This window comes from Triturus cristatus, chromosome 4_2 (genome assembly GCF_964204655.1).
Source record: "Triturus cristatus chromosome 4_2, aTriCri1.1, whole genome shotgun sequence".
NCBI classification, from domain to species: domain Eukaryota; kingdom Metazoa; phylum Chordata; class Amphibia; order Caudata; family Salamandridae; genus Triturus; species Triturus cristatus.
The window spans coordinates 325,376,587-325,402,175 of NC_140586.1; the positions used below are offsets into that span (position 1 = coordinate 325,376,587).

General features: G+C 41.0%; 1 protein-coding gene across 5 annotated transcripts in view; it reads right to left on the minus strand.

Annotated features, from left to right (window-relative positions):
* Window positions 1–25,589, minus strand: part of SWT1 (SWT1 RNA endoribonuclease homolog) — a 976,200-nt gene that overhangs the window by 286,568 nt on the left and 664,043 nt on the right. For all 5 annotated transcript variants that reach the window (XM_085601694.1, XM_085601692.1, XM_085601689.1 and 2 more), the window contains one exon: window positions 25,370–25,515. In XM_085601694.1, the coding sequence (XP_085457820.1) occupies window positions 25,370–25,515 (146 nt within the window). The remainder of the gene's footprint in view (window positions 1–25,369; window positions 25,516–25,589) is intronic.

The following is a 25,589-nucleotide window of genomic DNA, read 5'->3' on the forward strand; positions in this document are numbered from 1 at the left end:
ATAAAAAGGTCAGTTAGCAACATTTTGGTGACCAGGGCATTTAAATACTTTTCATAATCCAAGAAGGATGGCTGTGTAGTTACCTTTGAATATAAAAGTAAACAATTAGCTATCCCAATCATCCATTTTTAGACACACCTACAAATTAGACACAATTCACCAATTCATTTGGGGTCTAGAAGTAAAATCGAAGGTCCACAAAATCTAATTATCACACTCCCAGATCAAAAGGAGAATGGACACATCACCAGACATTCCAATAAGTCCAAAGAAAATAGATTTAAACTTTGGGGTAATAGATTTACTGAGATTACTTCTAGTGACACCAAACAAACTATATCCAATCTAAACAAGTATTCAGAATCTGGACTAACTTGACCATGGATAAACTGAGAAGATGGAGAGTCAGCCAAAGACAAGGACAATTTTAATATAGACATTTCCTTGATAAGTGAAATGTTTAACTTTATTTGTTGTTCCTTTATGTTAATACTTCACATTCATGTGTCACTAAAGTGGTCACTGTTACAGCACAATATGTGCAAGGGCCTTAAGCACAATGATGACATGGTTATTTATACACTATATGCCAAAAAAATGATCCCTGAGGCGTGCTTTTATTAATTCGCTTAAACCCAAATAAAAACTTGAATTAAACAACTGTCACCTGATTTGACTAAGAAAAGTGAGAAATGAATGGAAATCTAGCAATAAGAAAGAAATTGTGAGAAATTAAATAGAGGATGCCCAAATTAGGTTTCACAAGGGTTTTAGCAGGAAATGTCCTTTTCACCCATCTCTTAGTTTCACCGCCAACAACGTCTCTACCTCCCCAGGGACTTGGCAGGCCACACACTGAGGATCTCTGAAATAAGTTAAAATAAGCTATGGTTCACAGATATTGACTTTCATTGACATATAGGTGTCCTCTGACTCTGAAAAGAGTAAAACCTACGCATTTCCTACTATGAAAATGCTGATATCATAATTGTAAAGCTGCTAGGATCATTTAAAATTAAAAACATTTCAAAGGTAGCATGTGAGAATAAAGCAAAATTTGACAAACTCATCAAAATTCAGAAAAAGAGAAAATCGTTGTACACTTGCCCCCTTTCTCTTTAATATGGCTATTAATGATGTTAACTATTATTTTGTTAAAGCAATTGCAAGCACCCCTATAATTGTCAACAAGAGAATTCCTTTACTGCTTTTTGCAGATGCAACGATCCTCATGACATAAGCTGGAAATGCAAAAAAAGCTGTTAAAATTAATGTTGCCATTTTTGTACTGCCAAAAATCTTTTGATAAAACATTAACAAGATAATATTTATACAAGTTAGCAAAAGAAGGTCACTATAAGAAAATAAACGGATGGGAGTAAGAATGACAAACAAGTTGCATATGTTAACTAGTTTAGCAGTTCATTAGCATCAGTCTATGTTAATAATACAAAATGTAGTTGTTGCAGGTATCTATTGAGCTGAGTTCTAGAAACATGAACATGTACATTTCTAGATTGAAATGAAAATAGATGTTATGAACCCATTTGACGAGCTCTTCCTATATGTCCACTAGATTTAGCTCTACTAAAGTACTGATTAGACATCAAGATGTCCATTGATCTGGAAATGCATAGAGACGTGATCTAAGAACACTGGACATCCAAGTTAGCAAACCAGGAACCTATGATAGCACTTAAAGGTATGAGCTAGAAACAGGGGTACATGTAAATCTGTAAAACACTAACTAGGTCAGAAGGCAAGGAAACAACTGAAGGCCATGAGTGGCAACTTCTGTACCATAAAATATGTGGAAAAAGAGGTCTATAGTGTGGAAAAGGTTAGCTTAAATTGGTATGCCTTGATTCCCACCCCTGCTTTGATCCCCACCTCTCCCCCTCAGAAAAAGGGGTGGAGGTTGGGATTATCTCTGTTAAGTGATAATATGTTTCTTACCAACATCTATTGTGAAAAAAATATGCTTTGTTTTACCTTGTTATGATTTGTAAATGATAACAAGGTACAAAAAGCATAATGATATGTGCAGAACTTTGCCGCCCACCACACACTGTATGTAAAAATATTTCACAATCAATGGATGTTGGTAAGGAACAGATTATCACTTAACATTGATGATCCCTACCCCCTCCATTCTTCCATTTCCATAACTCAATGTATATAGATTTTCACTCACAGAATTGACAAACATACAAAAGAATCCAGTGGCCCAATTAACCACGAAAATCCCTCACTATCCCCCCCTTTTTTTCCCAAGTACCTCGCAAAAAAACAAGTTAATGGAAGACTGCAAACATCGAGAGGCCGTATACTCAAGAGGTAATCCAGTCAAAAAACTAAAATTGAAACAATGATTGATGGCATAACATTGGGCCTCTCTATAGATGGACAAACATGTACATGAAAAATTAGATAACAAAACAATGGATTTAAAAATGCTCTTTGCCCTGTTTTCTCTAGTGTGCCACAGGTTCAGTTCAAGCCGTTGAATAATGATTAAAACTTTATCAGTCAGAAGACGCATGAGTAGTGGCTTATGAGCCTATAAAATCTTTTCAATGGATCTATTGATCTCACAATTGGTCCTGATGAAGCCTTGGACCCTTAGGGGCAATTATAGCTGAAACATGTCAACCGAGCGAGTGTGATTCTCGGGATAATTAACACGTCACTAGAGCATCACCATCTTATTTTTATTCTTACCCCTGTATTATACCCCCATATTAAAATTAACCTTTAGATACAGTAAGTAATTGTAACTCTATTTTCGCATGGATCCCTACCAGTACTTTCCCTCGAAAGAAGGCGGTAATCCCTAGGGAAGCGAGTCCCTCGGTGTGAAACCCAATGAAGACGCCACCAGATAGAATACCATAGAGGTGACCACTTAACACCACCAGTGACAAAATATTGGTTGAGGGTTTCGGTAGAAAACTGATGCCCCTGAACTCAACGCAACCAGATAGATCACTCCAGTTTGATTAAGGCAGATTATATCATTGGAAGTGGAGTGATCTTCACACAGGCTTCTACCTCCAGCCCCCCTGACCCTTTCATGGTGTTTTTTTACTAGCTTAATGTGGTACACAAAAAGAAAAGTTTAGTAAAGGAGATTCACAGTCTGGAAGTTCACTAGGGAAATGGAAGGGTATTCAACAGCAACATTGTCTCTGAGATAATTCATCCACTGAATTGCCAGGGAATTTCTCCCATCTGTCTGTAGTTTTAACTCATCTGCATGAAACATGTTATGTGTTAATGTTATGTTAATACAGCTTACTATAGCGCATTAATCACCTCCAAAGAGGTATCTCGGCGCAAACAAAAAACACAGCAAAACCTAGCAAAGAGTTTTAAAATAAGACTGTTTTAAGCTGTTTCCTCAATTTGATGTAATCAGGACAGATGCAAATATGATAGGGCAAGACATTCCAATAATACGGGGCCAGGTACGAGAAATACCTGCCCTGCATCTAGTCAATCAGACACAAGGAATGATAAGCAGGGCTTTGTCCTTGGAGCGCAGATCCTTGACTGGACAGTAGTTGTTCTGTTTCTGACGTATGTAACTAGGGTCGTTTCCTGTTAATGACTTAAGCATAAGGCAACACATTTTAAAAATTATCCTTTTCTTAATAGGTAGCCAATGTAAGCTTTCAGTAAAGATTCAGCCGAGGGGGAAGGAAAGAAGATTACACACAATTTGTGTGACAGTGTTTTGGACCACTTACAGTTTGGACATTAAGGTCTCATTGTCTGATGCAAGTAGATCATTGTCGTACTCTAATATACTAACGATCAAGGCCTGAACGAGAGTTTTCCTAATTATCGATCAGTATCTTAAACTCTTGGACAGAGTTTCCGCAGCAACAAGGTCTGAGACAGCTTCTCAGACAGAATCTGGAGCAACATATGCGTTGGGTCAGTGACGAGTCGGAATGACAGCTCTGACAAGTCGGACGAGGTCTCTAGCTATCTTACCTCAATTATACTGTTTCTTGATTCGTGTACCACCCCCAAATGTTTCATTTTATGTTTTCCCCTAATTGGTCAGGATGAGGAGGTGAGTTCATCACACCACCTAAAGTACGGGTTTCTTCTATGAACGATTGTTCTATGTGCTGTGACCTAGGATACCTATACCTAAATTAGAAACCCTACTACCTATGTTCTATTTGCCAATTTATTCCATTCACTTTCAACTTCCAGTGGTTTCAACTCTTCTTCCAAATTCGTAATATTTTTGATATATTTTCCAATTTCAACACTTTTATCTGGAATATACGTGCAACAATGTTGCGTTTTCAATAATTTACAGACTCCACCCTCTTTTGTCAACCAAATGTCAAGGGCAAGTCCATTTTGCATAACCATAGATCTGACCACAACTGACTCAGTGTTGATGAGCAGAAATCCTCCAGCAGTGTCAGTAGATAACCGATCAACTACTGTACACAACTGGCAAATTTTCCGTGAATTCAGAAGAACTCCCACTGAAGGTATCAATGCACCAAATATGTCACCTACAATCCTTGAAAAACGAGCTCTTTTTACACGCGTTAGTCCATTTGCGTCTTCATTGTTTCCAGTGAGTCTCTTTACATGATAAACTTTAGGGAAAACTATTCCAAAATTGCAACTCCCATACCAATGGTCTGGCAGCCTAAAGTAGGCTTTATTGCCACACACATAATAGATTCCAGGAAATACTGGATCAGTCCCTCCTTTTAGTCCCCATCCCCCAATTAATAGGAAATTATGCTCACATTCACTGGAACCAATGAATACATTGTTATATTCTGTTTTTAACCTATGGAGACAGATTTTTCCTTTCTTTTCAAAATCTAGAGACACGGCAGCATGAGTCTTGCCACTTGCAAAATGCTCTTCTTCCTCAGCCCATTTAGGAATCTGAGGTTTAGGTTCAGAAGCTCTTCGTTGAAATTCTTGTCTCCTTTGTTCAACTAAATTCAAAAATATTTTTTCTTCCTCACATAATTTACATGTTAAATTGTGATTATGTGCTTCAACTATATCTATTGTCTTCATTGTTAAGAATTATTCACCCGTAAATTCAGAATCTCTTGTACTAAGAACAGGGTTCATGCTCTTTCGAATAGGAACCTCAGAAAAAAAATCACATCTATGTTAGAATAATATTGCAATTTTCCAGTTTTATAAAACAAACTTGTTAAAACACTACAAGCTATACCATATGGTAATGGTAAATGATGATAGTTCACTCCTTCTGCTACAGACGCAGGTAATTTGCAAACATAACAGTCACTAACTTCCATAGTTTCTACATATTGTACCAATAGGTTAGTGAAAACATTTAAATCAGTGCCATTTCTATTCACTGCGTGATGTAAATCTGACTCATCTGGTGTTCCTAATTCTACCCTATTTCCTTTGATAGTGGCTACCTTTTCATGTGTGTCAGTGTTATCCTGTACATTTTTTACCATAAAATAGGATATGGCCACTGTTAATGCTAACCATATTATAAGTACTACAAATGTGCTACATATACATTTCTACAACATTTCTTTATACAATTCGGTTTTGCGGCAGCTCTATTGCCAGCCATTTTCTAAGGGGAAACAGAAGATTTCTCTTCTTTATGTAATATCTGAGTGATTCAACTTTTGGACAGTGTTACACGGGGGAGGTTCGTTTCAAGGTGGTCTCACTTCTTCGTAATTTGCTCTGCATCAACATTTTCAATTTCATGCTCAATTATAGCTAAATTCTCTAAATGTTCAAGAATTACGTATGTCCATTCAGGACATTTGAATTTATTATTTATAAATTTTGCTCTGGGGCTTCTTCGTTTTGAGTTTCCAGCTGCTTGCTAAGACCGACTAGATACTTCGTCTACCTGTTCTGGTTCTTCTGGTATGGTTTTAAGGTGATATTTCAATCTTTTGATAACACATGGCCTATGATCACCTTTTCTGATTCTTTTAGCTTGCACTGCACTTTCACCTTCTTCAAGTGCTCTTTTGTTCTCATTGAATTGTGGCACAACTTGATTATTCCCGTCTTCAGAACCTTTCACTATCTGATCTTGGGCAGGGCTTACTAATCCACTGTCTTCTGCCTGGATATGTTTGTCTTTGCTAGTCTGTCCCTGTTCAGGTTCAATTTTTAATGTTGTTTCTTCTTCCTTTGCCTGAACTTCTGCGATTTTTCCTGTCAGGTCCTGCTCAGGTTCTTTAACAATCGTGCTTTCTGCTTTTTGAGCTCTTTCTTCTGTAGCTATCTGAGCCTCACTCTTTTCCTGAGTAGCTTGTCTTGTCTGGCTCCTTGTCCTTACAATTATCTCTGGTATATCTACAACAGGTATCCAATCATCCTGACTGGTGCTCGGTTGTTCTTCATCAGCTACTTCAGGATCTACTATTTGGGACCCTTCAGCTGTGCAACCTTCAGCCTCCTCAACTGCCTGAGTCAGTTAAGGTTCCTCCTCGTCGGGTGCTGGTACTCTTTTTGTATGGGTTGCATGAATCCAATTAGGTAAGCCTGCACACTTCACTGCTGTTGTTGTAACTAATATAACCTGATGTGGCTTCTACCACCTTGGTGCTAGGCACGTTTCTTGAGTATGATTCCTTACTACAACCCAGTCACCGGGATTCAGATCATGCGCAGGGTTCGGCTGCCTTGGAATTGTGTCTTCTCAAACCTGATGAGAGATAAAACGCACTTGGTCAGCCAACTCTTTGAAATACTCCAGTACCTAGTCATCAGTTATATTCAACAACTTGTGTCCTGGTATACATGCCTGCCTCATTGCTCTTCCCATGATTATTTCATGAGGACTCAATCCCGTATTCTTGTCTGGAATACTTCTGAGTCCCATCAGAACAAGAGGTAAGGCATCAGGCCAATACAGTGGAGTGGATGCACACACTTTCCCTAACCTTGACTTAATTGTGCCATTCAATTGTTCTACCACACCAGATGCCTCCAGGCAGTGTGCGCAGTGCAGCTTTCACTCTATTTTAAATGCTTCACAAATTAATTGAATTATTTCATTAATAAAATGAGACCCTCGGTCTGATTCAATAGTTACTGGAAAACCAAATCTAGGAATGAGTTCTCTTAGTAAAAGTTTGGCAACTGTTAAGCTGTCATTTCTTCTGGTGGGGTATGCTTCCACGCACTTTGAAAGTAAACAAACAATGACAAGTACATATTTTAATCCTCGACAAGCAGGTAACTGAATGAAATCAATTTGAAGTCTCATAAAGGGACCCTTAGCCTTTCCAATTTTTCCCATATAGACTAATGTTTTCTTGCCTGGATTCATTTGCTGACATGTCAAACACCTTTGACAAGGTCTTTCTAAATCTTGGATTAAACCAATCTTGCCTGAAAAGTCTGATCATTGCATCTCTGCCTATGTGAGTGTCTCCATGATACATTCTAGCCATTGGTGCAGGCATGCAGTCTGGCAACACAGGTCTGTTGTCTAAATAAACCCATACACCATCTTCTGCCCTTTGTGTACAACCAATTTTCACCCACTCTTCTTTTTCTGCTTCATCTTGAAGTCCTCTCACTTCTCTCCATGTTTCTAGACCTGACAATAGCATAAGTTGGCAGCTGTTTCCACAATTTTCAATCTTTCTGTTTACTGCCATTCGAAATTTTGCACTATGTTGGGCAACCTGGTCAGCATACCGATTGCCTCCAGTTACCCGGTCATTTCCTGACTGGTGTGTGGCACATTTAACCACTGCCACCTCTTTTGGTAACTGTATTGCTTCAAGCAATTCTTTGACAAATTGTCAATTTTTAATGTGAGACCCTGAAGAAGTCAGGAAGTCTCGCTGCATCCAAAGCTGGCCAAAGTTGTGCACAACCCCGTAACCATACTGACTGTCAGTGTAAATGGTTACTTTCCAATTTTTACCCTTTTTGCAAGCTTTAATTAAAACAATCAATTCATCTATTTGTGCAGAACTGACTCCTGGTACATAGGATGCTTCGACTATTTCAGCCAATGTACACACAGCATAAGCAGCACTCAATCCTCCCTCCTCATGACGCATGCATGAACCATCTACAAAGAATTCATGCTCAGCATCTTTTAATGGCTTATCTTGTATGTCTGGACGTGGTTTTGTACTAAGTTCTGTTACATCAAGACATTCATGTTCTGGCTCATCTTTCACTTCTTCATTGTATGGATCTGGTAGTAAAGTAGCTGGGTTAAGTACAGTGTATCGGACAATGGTCACATTTTCTGCTCCTAATATGATCCTCTCATACTTTGTTAATCTGCTCAGAGTAAGGTATTGAGTCCGGGTTCTTGTTAAAAGAATAACAACTGCATGTGGGACATACGCCTTTACAGGGTGTCCCATTACAATTGACTCACTCTGTGCCAGACTTACACACGTTGCTGCCACAGCTTATAGGCATCCTGGCAAAGCAGATGCTACAGGATCTAAGGTAGCAGAAAAATATGCCACTGGGCGTTGCATCAGGACATGTATCTGAGTTAGGACTGAGAGTGCACAGTTATCTCTCTCACAGTAAAATAATGCAAAATCATTCAAGTAATCTGGCATACCTAAGGCAGATGCTTCGCACAGGCAATTTCGTAATTTTTTAAAAGATTCCATGCTCTCATCATCCCATTCTATCTGATCTTTCGCTCTTTTCTTCGTCATCTGTATCACGGGTTTTGCTAGTAGGGAAAATCCCGTAATCCACTGCCTGCAATACCCAACTACCCCAAGGAAAATTCTTATTTCCTTCTGGGTTTGCGGTAACATTTGCTTTATTATTTTTATTCTTTCTGTGGTCACTCTCCTTTCACCTCGTTCTATCTGACGTCCCAGATATTTTACTTCCTTTGTGCAAAACTGTAGCTTTTCTGGGGACATCTTGTGTCCACCTTTAGCTAAATGATTTAGCACGGCTATGGAATCAGCCACACAGTCACTGTTTGTTTTGGATGCGACTAAAAGATCATCAATATACTGTACCAAGACAGATTCTTTAGGCATTACTAAGGTCTCAAGATATTTTTTCAAAATCTGGTTAAAAATCGAAGGACTTTCTGTGTACCCTTGAGGAACACGATTCCAAACGTAAACACGATCCTCAAATTTGAAAGAAAATAAAAACTATCTGGAGGCAATGGGATGGAAAAGAAAGCATGACATAAATCAATCATGGTAAACCACCTCGCATTCCATGGTATTTGGTACAAAATCACTGCAGGGTTGGGCACTACCGGACAACAGAGTACAACAATTGTATTAATCTTTCGCAAATCCTGAACTACCCTATATTTGCCGTTTGGTTTCTTAATACCAATTATAGGGGAGTTACAGGGACTACTCATGAGTTCTTTTAAAATGCCCTGTTCAACCATTATGTTTATTTCTGCTGCAACACCAGCTTTGACTTATGGACTCATTTTTTATTGCCGGGTGTTTGGGAAAACTGCACCTTCTTTTACTGTCACTTTGACAGGGTCTACATCTGTCATTAACCCTACTTCCTTTCCAGTAAAATCCCACACATCTGGATTTACTGTCAATTTTACCTCTTCGGGTAAATCATCTTGGGTTATCATGGAATATAATTCACTTACTTCTGCTCCCTGCTTAGCTAGCATGATTTTGCATATTCCATCTTCATCTGGGGTTTGAATAGCAACAACGTCCGGTGTGCAGAAATTGGTGCAATTCATTTTGCACAACAAATCCCCCCCTAATAAATTCACAAGACTAGAGTCACACATGACAAACTTGTGCATTTCTTTGAAGTTTCCAATGCACATCTCCATTGGTTTTGTAATAGGGGTCCTAATTTGTTTATTAGAAACGCCCACTACTTAGATCGCTTCTCCCAAGAGGGGTAGGTTTTGAATTCCTACTGTTCTCATAGTAGAACGGGTAGCACCAGTGTCCAACAAAAATGTAATGTCATTCCCTTCTACCTTTCCATCTATGTATGGACCTGACAGATCTACCGATAAGGATGCGCCAAGTACGCAGTCCTCATCTCTCCCTCTCAGGCACCGTCATTGATCTTGATTCTCAAAGTATGGGTCCTGCAAAAGAAACTGTGAGGTTAAGTACATTTTCTTACGACTTGGTTCTTCAAATTCGGTGTCCGTACTGTACTTGGCTTGACCCACAAAATGTGGCATAGGGGCAGGTGGCAATTGACTCTGCAGGTTTACAACCTGTTGTGGTTGACTCATTATCACCTCATTCTGCGTCTGTGGATTTAAATTTTGATTTGGGCTATTATTATTTTGAATATTCTTACACTTGTTTTTTCAATGCCCCAATTTTCCGCACCGTGACATGGGAATTCTTTCTTTGCTTCTTTTCTGCTTTTTTTTTTGAAAACTTTTTATTGATTTTCGAGATTTCACGGTACAAAGACATTATAGTATACATTTGTAGCAGCCTTATTCTGTACATATCACACCCTACTTCGTGTGTGGTAGAATTCCATCGCTGTATAGTGCTTCTTTTCTGCTTAATCACCCTTTTGGTTTACCCCCATTATTTTCACCATTTCCTTGCCCTTTCCCTGATTTCCCTGCCATGTTAGTTAACTGGAGTTCTTGTTGTTCTGCCAATTTAACTTGAGCCCACATCACTTTTTCTTCTAAAATTTTTCGTCTATTGTCAATTTCATCTCCACAGTACTTTGCATATTTTAAAATCTCATCTATGGGCTTTGCTTGCCAACACAAATTATGCTGTTTAATCATTTCAGAAATATCCTTCTTTAATCCGTTCACAAATTGATGCACAAAATGGGTCATATCTTTATTCCCAATACTTTCAACCCTACTATACTGTTTAAACACCTGCTGGAGGCGCTCATAGTATGCATGGACAGACTCATCTTTTTCCTGAGTTGTTCGATCTATCTTTATCCAATCTGTTTCCTTTGGGGGAATTTTCCCTTACAAGAAAGTAATAACCAGGTTATATTTTCTCATAACCTCTTCGGACGGGGCTCCCGTTTTCTTGTCTCTCGGGTACTCATGATTTGGCCTATAGACCGTGATTTTACACTCAGCCCACAAATCAACCAGTACCACTATGTCAAACAGACCACCCAGATCTTTCAACAGAACTTTCAAAACTTTCACAAACCTCTCGACTTGTCTATACCATTCTACAGGCTTCTCCCTCAGCTTTGGGAAATCATTTGTAAATGACAAAATATCCTGTCTAGTCCATGGGACATGTACATACCCTCCTCCTGGAACTTCTCTCATTGGGTACAACCCTTCTGCCTTTTCGGTTTCCTTCATTAAATACTCTGATGTTACTCAACTAGTCTGTACTTCTTCCTTTTTCTTTGTCCACTTTGCTTTCCATCTGTCCAAGTCTCCCCATTTTTGTAATATTGTCATTAATTCTTTCACTTGTAATTTTCTTCCGGACATGTTCATATCTTACAAATCTTTATCGGAAAATTCTGCTCTATAGGGTTTTTGCAGGACTTTGGATCTCCCTACATCTATTCCCATTTCAGAGGCCAGATTCATTAATTTTTCATGAAATATTTTTGCATTTCGGGTTATGCTTCTGCAAATGAACAGTAATTCTTCTTCGTTAAAAGTGTTTAATGTTTCCAGGCCTACATTTCCTGCTATCATTTCTTCTAATTCGACTCTTAGTTTAAAAATATCTAGTATCTTTGGTGGTGGATCGGGTTTTTTATGTCTCGTATCCATCTTTCTAACTCTTCTGGTGTTATTAGTGTGGCACTTTTTGTTCCAGTGGATGTCTCAATCTGTACCTCTTTTGAACAACCTGACGTGACTCTTCTGGGTGTATCATTTATTTGCCCTCCTTTTGGTAAGTCCATTGATGAAATTACAGACTCGCAATCACTAGCTTGGTCATCGACTATTATCTTCTCTTCTCTGGGTTCCATGTTTGGTGTGTTTAGGACAGGAGTTTTAGGACAGTTTGATTTATCTCCGTACAACGGGACAACAGGACCTATAGTCACAGGAATAGTTGGAGCCTCAGGATGTGCATTTAACTGTGTTATCTTCTGTATTAGCTCGTCTCTATTTTTATTTTTTGCTTCTTTTTCCTTTTCCTATAATACCCATTCCACTGTTCTTTCATGTACTATTTGTGGTACCTAAGGAGTCTCTAGGAGTGGTGCGCTCGAGGTAATTCTGCTTGGCCCTTCCTGATATGGCGGAGGACTTTTCATTAGTATCTCGTCTAAATAATCTTCATCAGAGTCTCCTTCACCTGTCGTCATTAAGTGTTTTTTCTTCTCTGTGCATTTACTTCCTGTCTGATCATCAGTCATCAATACGGGATATAATCCCTCAGTTAACATGGCTTGCCTCCATTGTTTCATCTGCTTATCTCGGGTTTCACGTGGAAATTTTGGATAAAAACTACTCAGATTTCTGTTACACCTTGATCTATCTCATTCAAATGCCTCAGTTTCCCACTCTTCTAGTGCCTCATACTGAGTTAATCTAGGTCTAGGTTCCAACTCATTCATTCTTGTGCGTAAATTATGTAAAATTCTTCCATTGAATGTTCCGTATTCTGGAAAAGCCAAAATTCCATCATCTTTTGTATATTCGATCCAATTTTCTAACCATACACAAGTATGGTAACCTCTCTCTACCATCATATAAGATGCGGGAGTTTTCGGAGGAGGAATTAGAATTCCTTCTCTGGTTTTGATGGGCTTATCCTTTTTAAAATAATTCTTTATTTTCTGCATAATCGAAATTTTTCTCTTTTCACCATACATTTTGCGTGATCTTCCTCTCAGGTACTGCTGGTAGGCAAACCCAAAATAGTTTCTATCTGGGCGACTCACTGTTAATGTGGGATCGTACATACACAATCCGTAGTCTATTATTATTTTTGGGATTTCTAAGCATATGGTTCCTCTATTTCTTTTCTCCAATACTTATGCGTCTTTTAATTTTGTAAGAATTTGAATAACTCTGTGTGTTCAGCCAATACTAGCGCAACTTAAAGTGACGTCAGTATCACTCCTTTCAACTAACCCCTCCTTTACAATTTTTCGCGTCAGTCACACACCTGCTGTCCTACCAATCCCAATCTCTTTGTGACGTTATTACTGCATCCACAACTGACCCCTCCTTCACAAGGTAATGCGTAACTTTAACTTCTCAATTGTTTCTATGTATTTTGCATGAATCAACAACATAAAACATTCGCTACTGTGTCAGATTCTCTAAATTCCAAAGAATAGTCAGTTTCTTTTACTGCGAGTAAAACTTTTCCGCTTACCCTTCACACACTACGAGTAAAACCTTTCCGCTTACCCTTCCCTCAAGCATCAGAGAACCTGCTACTCCTTCAGTATTACCCTTTCTAGATGATATAAGACCAAAGTTTCACCAACAAACTCTTAGCTATCAATTACTCTCACTTACATACAGAAAATAATCCCTAAATCAGTGCTTCTAGTTTTACCTAACTTCCGCACTTTCTGAATCCTGACAAGTAACCTCAGTGCAGTATGGCTTCCATTTACCAACCGCTATTCAATATTCCCTGGAATTTCAAAATAACATGAATAACGATGACAACAACAACAAGTGTTAATACATATATCAATAATTCAATCTACAATTTTCACTACCTAACTAACTAGAACCTAACCATGCCTCTGCTGCAAAGTAAAAACTGGTGGAGCACGGGTTACCAGCTTTGGTCACACATACACCTACTACTCACCTGCGCCTAAAACACATTCATACAATAAGCTAGTAAATCCCACTGGCATCGATTTTTGTGTAATACCTGTAACTTTGTTATTCGCCTTTACAAGTCTTACCAACTCGATAATAGTAATTATCCTCTCCTCAATGAATCAGGTTGCTGAGTTAGTTTAAGGTAGAATGACATTTACCCCTTTACTCTGAATGACCACAGACTCTAGAAGTTTTGAAAACCTTTATCTAAATTAATTTGCGAGTCAAGAATCAATTACAGTAACCACCTTCATTTCAAGAGGAACATTAAATTCAATCATAGCAAAGTAACAAAATGATCAATGAAGACGGTACCTAGAAAGGAAAAGGAAAAAAGAGGACAGCAGGCATAAAAGACAGATTTTTTTGATTATATTTACCTATGGTTTAAGATGAACCCAAATCCGTAGATAGGGGCCAGATAGAATCTCCAGGACAGGTTACAGATAGAAGATCAGGCAGATTCAGATCTGGAAGGATAACTTCTTCTATTGTGCAACATCAGCGTCGCACCCCTTTCTGGCACTACTCTCCTTGGGTTTCCCAGTTCTGCAATCCCTTCTAGGTGAATAGATTACGATCAGTATCTCAAACTCTCGGACAGAGTTTCCAGCAGCAGCAAGGTCTGAGACAGCGTCTTGGACAGAATCTGGAGCAACATACGTGTTGGGTCAGTGACGAGTCGGAATGACAGATCTGACAAGTCGGACAAGGTCTCTAGCTATCTTACCTCAATTATACTGTTTCTTGATTCGTGTACCACCCCCAAATGTTTCATTTTATGTTTCCCCTATTCTAAATGGTCAGGATGAGGAGGTGAATTCATCACACCACCTAAAGTACGGGTTTCTTCTATGAACGATTGTTCTATGTGCCCGCCCCTTAATTTCGCGCGCGTATTCACGTGGGTAGGGATTCCAGTCACCCTCCGAGGCCCAAATAAGAACTAATAATAAAATCAGAAAAAGACACATTAGAACACGGAAACAAATGACTTCACTGTATACCTCTTATTTCTACTCTAGCCCCATTTACTTATTTAAATATTTTGCATTAGTCTTTAATAGGACTTACGAGTTTTAGTTTAGCAGTAGCAGGTGCATTAGCATGCGAGTTCAAAGCGGCCATTTTTAGAGCCATTGTGCAGCTGCAAAAGTTTCCCACCAAAAGCGATAGTGTCATAGTACGTAGATGCAGTAGACGCATGCGCAATAGAAATCCCGCGTTTTGTCGGCCATTTTAGGACAATCGAGTTACTGGTTAGTAAAGCACATAGAAAAGCTTCCCCTAGATGAATATGTAAAGTGTGTATTGCAATTTTAGTATTTACAAAACAAATTGGTTATTTTATGGCGCCGCGGCCAGGGCGACTGACTCCGGAATCTGGGGATCACGGTTCGACCCCCGGCGCCGGCGGCAGATTAGCCCAGCACTATGTGACTCTGGGCAATAGCTTGCTTAATCTTCCCGACGGCCCCCAGCGCCTAGAGACCCTTACGGGTGATTGTTTGCACTGTACAAATGTGTATTATTATTATTATTACATGTTATATTGAGAGGATTGAATCCAAGCAAGTTTCTTTCACAAATCCTTGCTCTCTCACAACATCCCACAATGCAGCAGTGTTGACAGAAGCAGATAAGCCTCACCTATGCACAAGAAAATCTTCTGGAACTCTATTGTGCTTGTCTCTCACTTAAGTACATACATCACATTGAGATGGCATTTTGGAGCTAGGAAACAGGACCAAAGTAAATAAAGTGATTTTAGAAAAAGATATATACACAAACAGATGAGCTCAAGGTATTCAGGTCAGCCTGCATTATCAGAGCACAGTAGCATATTTAAATTTGTAAGAAGTGAGAATTAAAAACTTGGCCTCCAGTGCAGGATTTTTGAATGAGCATTCTTTTAAAGAATTGCATTTTTAAAAAACACAGATGCTGCCATCGGGGAAGTCCAGGAAACAGAAGCTGCCCTTGCACAGTAGGATGCTTGACAAATGGGTCTAGAACCTCCCATTTATAACATGGTCTTTGAATAACCTAATTGAAAAGCGAGATCACATCACTCTAGCACCTCAGAGTCTGCAATGGTGCTTGGTTGCAGACACAGTATAAGGCACATAAGGCCAAAGCAGAAAGGAGGTTTCCCACTCACTATTTACCTTCCTAGCTCCTGCCTTCGACAGATCACTTTAGAGTCTCACAACTGCCGTTCAATCCATTACCCCAACAGTTTGTAACACACAGAGGCCACTTGTTGGGGATAGCTAGTTAAACAATTATGCTTGGGTCACAACACTGCTCATGCAGGTTGAAACTGGTCTCTTGGATGTGACAGTGAAGGCACAAAAATGTGATGAAGGATAACCAGCAGGGGTAGACACAACACACCATGCTATTCATCAGCTTTGAAACACTGAAGTCTCTTGGAAGATAAGCGAATTCAAGTCCACGTTCACTCTATAAATGTAAACATTTCATAAGATCTTTCTGGTAAATTAATATCTGCCTACTAAAAAAATGTGTTCATCTCAGTTGCACAGATTCAATTTAGCTTGGCGTTTCACCCAAAAAGGAAATGACAAAAGTCCTCATCTACCCATGATACAATATTAGTGAATCCGCAAAGCAATGTCAGAAAACACTGTTATCAAAGGACTAAAGTAATGATCTTTTCCATTTTTTATTCCGTTTACCAAGCTTTATTTCGGTCATCATAGACCATAAAAGCAGAAGATAAAATACATACATCAGTGGATTTGGGTAATAAAAACATCAGTAAACATTACAAAATATAACCAGGATGTAAATGAGTTACTAAAGTTAAAAAGATATCAAAATTTAAAAGGAAAGTTTTTGAATTGATAGTGTTAAAACAGTAGAAAATACAAAAAGGACATTTAACATATGCAGCGGGAGTTTAAAAACTTACGGCGCCTATGCCACATAGAGTTGTGGAAACGGGACACAGCAAAAACAATCGGAGGATGAGTGTCAGTTCTCAAAACTCTAAAGGCCTCCAGACACTGCCTATACCCCAAGTTCCTGCATAATGGTAAGAGCCAATACCTCTTGGCTGCATTATAGCCAGGACAGAAGAAGAAAACGTGAATGGCTGACTCTTCTTGGCTGTTACAAGCAGGACATCCAATGGGAGAAGCTTTTGACCATTTGCTTGTAAATGCATGAACCGGCAGTGAACCCAATCTGAACTGGATATATAGTTTCCTCGCCGTGAATAGATGAACAACATCAAGAAAAGACTCAAATAGATACTGGTCTTTAAAATTAAGGAAGTCAGAAGTTTGGCGGCCTAATTTAATGCTCCCCTGAAGTTCAGCCAGTCTAAACAGTCTGTACAAACCAGGATAGTTTTCCCACCCCTGGGAGTCCCAGAATCGTGTTTGAGTTCAGACTGATAGGCTGTTAATTCGGGGGTCGCCCATAGTCTACGCCAAAAAGACAAGAGTCGCAGTCCAATCTCCTCCTCTAAGGGTCTAATCCCGAGATCCATACGTAAGGGGATGAGAGGGGTGCTTGGCGTTAGACCCAAGAGCTGCCTCATAAACTTGTTCTCAGATTTAGCCAGTCCACCTGCAGGAAGATGACCCCAGAGTTCTGCCCCATACATTATGGCACTCCTGATTTGGACTTTATAAATCTCGGCCAGCGGTCCTGGTTGTCTAAATGGTGATTTCCTGTATGATTTTACTATTCCCCCAGCCATCTGTGCTAGCCTTAAGCCTGCCTTTTCTTGCTGCGGGCCCCATCCAAATGTTTCTGACAGCGTAACACCAAGAGAATCAAAGACAGCTACCCTCTCTAGCTGGGTACCATTTAGGCAGACCCTCCAGGATTTCGCGGTTTGCCGCGAAATCGGCACTTTTGTAAAAATGCCGCGATTTTTACAAAAGTGCCTGCAAAATCTGCATTTTTGTAAAAATGCTGCAATTTTTGCAAAAATGCCTGCAAAATCGGCACTTTTGTAAAAAAAAGCCGCGATTTTTACATAAGTGCTATTGGTGCAATGTTTTGTGAAATATGCTGATCCCCACTCTGTGATGCGCTGCGACCCTTGGTTCACAGGCACTGACTGTTGTGGCAAGCTGGCACCGTCTGAGGTTGCAAGCTGTCACTGTCAGCCCGTGGGGATGCGTTGTTGATGTGTGGGGAGATTGTGCACAGGGCAGAGGATAGAGGTCTTGGTCTGCCTCCACATTAGAAACATGGAGGACACCTCTGTGAGCATGTACAATCTGTTTAATCTTAGGGGATTGTTCTGCCACCAGATGGCATACCTGTATGATCTCTCAATATACTGGATAATATTTCTAGCAATGGCCTGGTTTTGTAGATCTTTGCAACCTGAAAGACTCTTTTGCAGGCATATGCCTGAGATTCAATTTATTTTTTAATATGAGAGATTGGTCTGTATTCATAGGTCTGGGTCTGTACCATTTTATGTCACCTGAGGAATAGCTTTTCTGCCAGATGTGTGATCCTGTATGATATATGTTCAGTCAATGTGCACCCAAGAGAAAACTGGAGTAAATGTTATGAATGGTAAACATACAGGAGTATTGTAATTGCTAGGTCTGGTGGCTAAGGGGACAAATACATCCACTCCAGGGATTTGTGTTTGATCTAAGGCTTGCTTACAGGTTCAAATCCAAGTGGGTCCCCTGAATCGTTCACCCCTCCATGGTTGATAAAATGATTACATTCAATGGCATGAGGGTTATAAATAACCCTAATTGGTCCTAGCATCCTGAACAACAGTGTAGAACCGAATAGCGGAGAGCAACCCGATATCATATTGCCTGTATTTTTGGCATATATTCTTTGCATGGTGGAAAGCATATCAGAGAGACACTACTTCTTTAATAATACAAATCAGTATATATTTGCTGTGCACTTAAGTCTTTGTAGTCGTCTCACAATGTACACTTAGCTACACACATTATTCGCATTTAGCAAGAAATTGTACTTATTGAAATATTGGAATAGTTCATTTAGCTCCCTCTCGGGCCTCCTTGTAACACTGTTGGCTTTTCAGCAAATCTATTGGAAAATTATGTTGTGCCAAATCCACTCATTGAGCTCAATTGTCCAAGGTTTTGTGGGTCGGAAGAATGTAGAACCTATACAATCATTCCATTAGAAACACAAACATTTTTAGCTTGGGTTGCTCTTTTGGTGGTATTTTGGGCTAGCATTTAGAATTCATCATTTGCTGTTGCAGCTGTCTGTTAGCAAAATACTCAACTTCAATGAAGCACTAGGAGCTCGATCTTACAAACTGACAAATTGGTGGGCTGGCACAGTTACACGTCCTTCATGGTTAGTATGGCAATGCTTGGTACAAAGACATTTCACCATTGTAGTATCAATGCAGATTTGTGGAGCTTATAATGTGTGCTAAGAATATAGGACTAAGATTTAAGGACACAAACAACCCGTTAAAATGTAGTGGTGGCACTGAAGCATTTCCTGTAACCAATCTGTAAAGACAACCAAACTATGATGGAATGACACCTAAAAAAAGACAGGAATGTATTCAAACAATAAACAGAACGGCTACACAAGACAACAGCAAAGGTGTGTGCAGAACACATAGCGGATTTTACCGAGCAATGTTCGGTTTCTTTTAACTTAGTGATGAATAAATGTGAACATTCACGTGTGAACCTCGAGGAGCTAAGACAAGTTAGGGCTTACTCGGTTACATCATGCAGTGGGCTAGTACAGCTAAGAAAGTGAGCCAAACTTGAACATCTAACGTTAACGCCGGTGATCTTGCTCTTCCCCGCATAATCACTTAAAAAAATACATCTAAATTGGATAGGAAAGTTAGTTGAGCCCACAGCACGCCACATGAAGATTTCAGGACGGTGTCAGTTTTCAGAAGCGCTTGCGTTCCTTGATAAAGGCAATAATAAATCAAGGATTTCGCGATTTCAGGCTGAAAATTAATGATTATGAGTAAAATAAAGTGCCGCAAAAATGCCTCTAAATTTCCATATTTGTGCCGCTAAATTTCCATATTTGTGCCGCTAAATTTGCTAATCCATGCCGCTATATCCTGGGGTTCTGATTTTGGGCAAGATATTTTGCTTGGGTTAAAAACTATGTACTTGGTTTTTGATGTATTGATCTCCAACCCCCTGTCTTTGCAAAATAGAGAGAAGCTGTAATGGATCCTTTGGATGCCCATGGGAGATTTGAATAGTAACAAGGTGTCATCCGCAAACATCATTGCTGGCACCTTGTTATGGACCAGCTTTGGGGCATCATTGTTAGCTACCTCATTTAATTGGTCCACCAGAGCGTTAATAAAAAGACAGAACAGTGTGGGGGCCAGAACACACCCCTGCCTTACACCTCTATTTACTGGGAAAAGTAGGGTTAATTGCCCATGTTTCCCGTATCTCACCTGGGCAACATTTCCAGAGTGCAGGCGCTTGATCAAAGACAGCAAGTAGGGCGGAATGCCCATTTGCTCTAAAACCACCCACAGTTTGTCTCAGGGTACCAAATCAAAGGCTGATTTAAGATCAATGAAGATCAAGTAGAGGCTCCCACCCTCTATTGTCACCATGTTCCAATATAATAATTGGAGCCTGAAAATTAGGTCAATAGTAGATATGTTTTTACGAAAACCAGCCTGGTACGCACTCAGAATTTCGCACTCGTCCACCCAGGACTGGAGACGCTCCAGGACAATCCTGGCAAACAGTTTCTGAGTTATGTCAAACAGGCTGATTGGCCTGTAATTAGTGGGCAGGAGGGGTGAGCCCTTCTTGTATACTGGAAAAATGTCAGCCCCTAGCCTGGTGTCCGGGATTTTCATGCCATTTAAAATGGCATTAAATATTACCTATAGATAGAGGCCCCAGATATTGGGTTGCTCCCGAAATAAATCCGCAGGGATCTCATCTAAACCGAGGGCCTTTCCAAGGGGAAGCTTCCCAATTGCGCTCAGCACTTCAGTCAGAGTGAACCCTACATCATCTTCAAGGGGATTCCCTACTGCAGTTGGCAAAGTTCCCTCAATGAGCTCTATAGTGTCCTGTGTGGAATACAGCGATTGAAAATGAAGTTTCCAGGCACCTGCGGCAATGTTCGGCTCAATAGGTGAGTTCCCTGTGGAGCTATCTGTACGAACGAGGATCCAAAACGCCTTCATATCCTGGTTGGTGAGTGCCAGTTTGATTGCACCCCATGTTTCCAACTCCCAGTTCTTTTTGGTTAGCTTTATACTATCACTATATAGAGCCCTCTTTGATTTTTTCAGGGATCTATCTTTGGATATTATGGCGTCGATAAGGGCGTCCTTTGCCATTCGGCAGGATTTATTAAACCAAGTGGATTTAGGGCTCCTCTGTGTAAGGAAGTGGGTTTCTGTTGCAGTAACACCCCCCCCCCCCCCACTTTTTTGCCTGATAACTGATGCACTTTTCCTTGGTGTGTCCTGGGCTGCTGCCAATCAGGTGCCCAGGGCCTGTGTTCCTTCCCTAAAAACTGCCTAACAGCCAAAACCCAATTGGCATCTCTGGTCACATGTGAGCCCCTGGTAAATGGTACCCTAGGTACCCAGGGCCTTGTGACCAGAGAAGGCCCCCAAGGGCAGCAGCACTTATTGTGCTACCCTTAGAGGTCCTGTACCCTGACACACACACACACTGCCCCTGCAGGCTGAGTGTCTTGGTGCAGAACAAAACAAAGAGTCGACTTGGCACACATCCCTGAGTGCCATGCCCACAACACACACTGCCTCAGTCACCCCTCTAGCTGGGTGCCCTGTGCCAGTGGTGTGGGCACAGGTGCATGAGCCCTGTGCCCCTACAGTACCCAGGTCCATTCCTGGGCACTGTAAGTGCAGTGCCGCCATTAAGAGTATATGGTGATGGGAGGTCGTCAACACAAACTCCACAGCACCATGATGGCTACACTGAAGACTGAGAAGTTTGGTATCAAACTTCTCAGCACAGTAAACCCACACTGATGCCAGTGTGGGATTTACTGTAAGATGCACGACAGAGGGCAACTTAGAGTTGCCCCCTGAACCTAACCTACAATCCACGTCTTGTCTGAGGGGCTGCCTAGGCTGCCACACAGCAGACATGTTGCTGGACCCCTGGGTAGAGAGCCATCCGCTCTCCTGGGCCTGCAACAATGCACATCCTGGGGCGAGGTGCTAGAGCTCCTCCCCCAGGATGGGCAGGGGAAGCTTCAAAGGCCGCCTTTGTGAGCTTCTCAAGGCCACTTGCTGTATTCAGCAACTTGCCCCCACCGGTTCTGACCCCCTCTCTGGCGGGAAGATCGGCAGGAAAAGCTAAGTGAGGAAATGGGGTGTGCCAGCCTCTGCCAACCCCACCGCTCAGGCGGGGGAGGCGAGGTGAAGCACATCTCCAGGCTTTCGCCATCTTGAAGATGGGAAGCCCTGCCCAATCAGGACTAGGCTACCGCCCCCCTCCCACAGGAGAGTGGCAGGATAGGGGGTGTACCCACCCCAAGAAGGGACCCATTGGTCCCTGCCCTTTACCTACCTGTAACGCCCCTAAATGTAGAATTTAGGGGCACCCTGAACCTTCCCTCCTCAGATCCAGATTCCGAAACAAGAAAGAAGATCAAGAAACAAGAAGACCTGCCGTGCAGCTGCTAACAAGAGGAAGACACCAACTGATTTGGCTCCAGCCCTACAGGCCTGTCGACTTTCGAACCTGCTCCTGCTAAACCCCGGCGTCTCCAGTGGCCAGCAACCTAAAAAACCCCGGAGGACCTGACTGCCTTGTGACTCCAACTAACTGGGACTCCCAAGAGCAGTGGTACTGCTCAAAGCAAGTAACAAGCCACTGGCATCAGCCATGAACCGCGACTCCTGCACACTCTGCACCCGCCAAGCCTGGCCTGTGCCGGAGTGGACAAAGACCATGAGGACGTCCCCCCGGCGACTGTGACCCCGAATCCAACACCCAAGGACCCACCTTGACGCTCCTGATGATGCCTGCAGCCTCAGAACCAGGGACCCCTCCAACCGCGACCAGCAGAGGGTAAGATTTCCCGACACCAAAAGGCACCACTGCACCCACGCCCTGCAGCCCCCTGTGCCCAACTCCTGGGTGCCTACCTATCCTCCAACTACCCAACTTACCTCTCGAAGTGGTGGTCGCACCTGAAGAATCTTCGTCCCCTAGCTTGCAGCCTTTGTTCGTCCTTGAGCTTCTCCACTGAAATCCATTGAGCGCCCGACGGCTCAAAAGCACCCTGCACCCAGCCGCCCGAGTGCCCCTTGGCAGTGCAACCTCTACTCTAATCTACTTCCCCACTTGCCCTGAGTAAGTGACCAGGAGCCCAGCTCCCACAGCCGCGTGGCCTGCTAGCCAGCAGCCACCTACCAAGGGCTCCCTGCCTCCCATAGGATAACACTGGGCCTAACTCTCTCTGCACCCGGCTGCCCCTGTGCCGCTGAGGGTGTAACAACTGTACCTACCTGACCCTGGGAGACCTCTGAGTCTATGCCCAGAACCTTAACTCTGCCAGTCGAGTACTTACCCAAAATCCGATAACTCACTTTTCTTCTATAGGGTAACATTGACTGGTTTCACTTGGAAATTCTTCTAAGTGCTGAGTTTTGAAACTTTAAAATATTCACCTAAAATCAGCCGAATTACAAAAACAAATTTACTCACCTGTTATCAGGAGAGATCCCAGTGCTGGATCTTGGTGCCCAGCGCTGACCCTGTAAAGTAATTACAACCATACTTACCGCTAACTTGATTTTCCTCCATAGGATAACATTGCCTGGTTTTTGCCAGAAATTCTTCCAAGTGTCGATTTTGCAAACTTACAAATATTCGTTAACAATCGCCTGTATAACAAAAACGCATTCTTTCAACTGTTTACAGGAGATGCACCAGTGCTGGATCCAGGATCCAACACTGAGTAAGAAAAAGTAACGATAACCCTACTTACCTGCTGAGTGAATTTCCTCCCATAGGATAACATTGGTGATTCTGTGTGAAAAAGTTTCCAAGTGTCAACTTTTAAATCTTCTACTCAACTGTTTACTGGAGATGTCCCAGGACTGAATCTAGGATCCAGTCCTGTGGTAAGAAAAGTAATCCAAAAAGCAATCAATTGCATTTAACTAGAAATTCCCATTAAGCTCAATGTATAATTGTGTTTGAAATTGTGTTGCCTATTGCAGCAACTGTATCTATTGCATTCGAAAGTCTATTGCCTACTGAAAGTATTTATCTAAAGAATCTCATCATGAGAAAGTATATTTTGATACCTATTGTTGGTTCTAAAATAAAATAACTATATATTTTGATACAAAACCATTGGCCTAGAGTTCAGCTCTTGAGTGTGTGAGACCATTTGCTGACTGAGTGTGTACAACAAATGCTTTACACTGTCCTCTGATACTGCCTTACTGCTCGACCAAGCTACCACTTTAGAGAGTAAGGTTATATCTAACTTTAGCCTCTGCCAAACCTCTGGGGACTGTGGACTCTGTGCACACTGTACCTATTTGGGAACAGTATATACAGAGCCACTTTCTTACACTCTTATCCTTGGAGTGCCATCAGGGGATTGAAGATGTTGGTCAAATTGACAATTAAAATCTCCTCCTATAACCATCCTAGTATTCGGGGGAATTAGTTCAATAAATGAATTCAGCATATCTATAGTCGGAGATTCCTGTGCAAATGTTACCCGGGCGTGAATAGATGTTAATAAAGGCAATTTTAGTCCTAGTAGAAAAAGTAAGGAGGGTACACTGGATATCATCAGATGAAGTGTTCACACCATGCTATTCATCTGCTTTGAAACACGGAAGTCTCTTGGAAGATAAGTGCATTCGAGTCAATGTTAACTCTATAAATGTAAACATTTCATAAGATCTTTCTGGTATATTAATATCTGCCTACTAAAAATATTTGTTCATCTCAGTTGCACAGATTCAATTTAGTTTGGCGTTTCACCCAAAAAGGAAATGACAAAAACCCTCATCTACCCATGATGCAATATTAGTGAATCCGCAAAGCAATGTCAAAAAACATTGTTATCAAAGGCCTAAAGTAATTATCTTATTCAGTATTGAGCCTGCCTCTGTATTTAGAAGTGTCCTGAGCTAAGGAGAATGAATCAGTGACAGTCAATGTCAATAAGGGAAGTCCATTGAACCTTTGTGTGAAACTTGCACCGAAGGATGTGTACTACTCTTTTTTAGGCCCTAAATAGAGAGGATAATTGGAGTAAAATGAAACTATGGGCCCGAACTTGACAGAAAAATTGAAACATTAGCTGGGGTAACCTTTTGTATTATTAGTTCAAACATTCTATTAACTATGCAGTGCTATATCAAGTGAACACAAAAAATTCAACCCACAAGCTTTGTGATTCAACTGGAAAAAAGCTTACAAATATCTGTAGATGAAAAAAACCCCAAAGCAAATCACAAAATGTGTAAATAAACTTTATAGTAAGTTAATCAGATGCTTAGGGGGGTGATGCGCACAGAGAAGGAAAAGTTCATTTAGTGAAACAGAAGAGGTCCACCACCTTGCATCTTACCTCTGCAGTAGTATTAACCAGCTGGCTGATTTGTGCACAGGCCTGTGGAAGAACACCGTCATAGTTGGATCTTGAACTGAAAGCATTCAACAGGATACTGGACTGTTTTAGCAAGAGGTCCATCAATATATAGTCTATTGTTGCACCTGAAAATAGATGTCCAAGGTATCAGTAAACAGAAAAACATACACCATTTTTTGATTTCATAGACAATATTCTA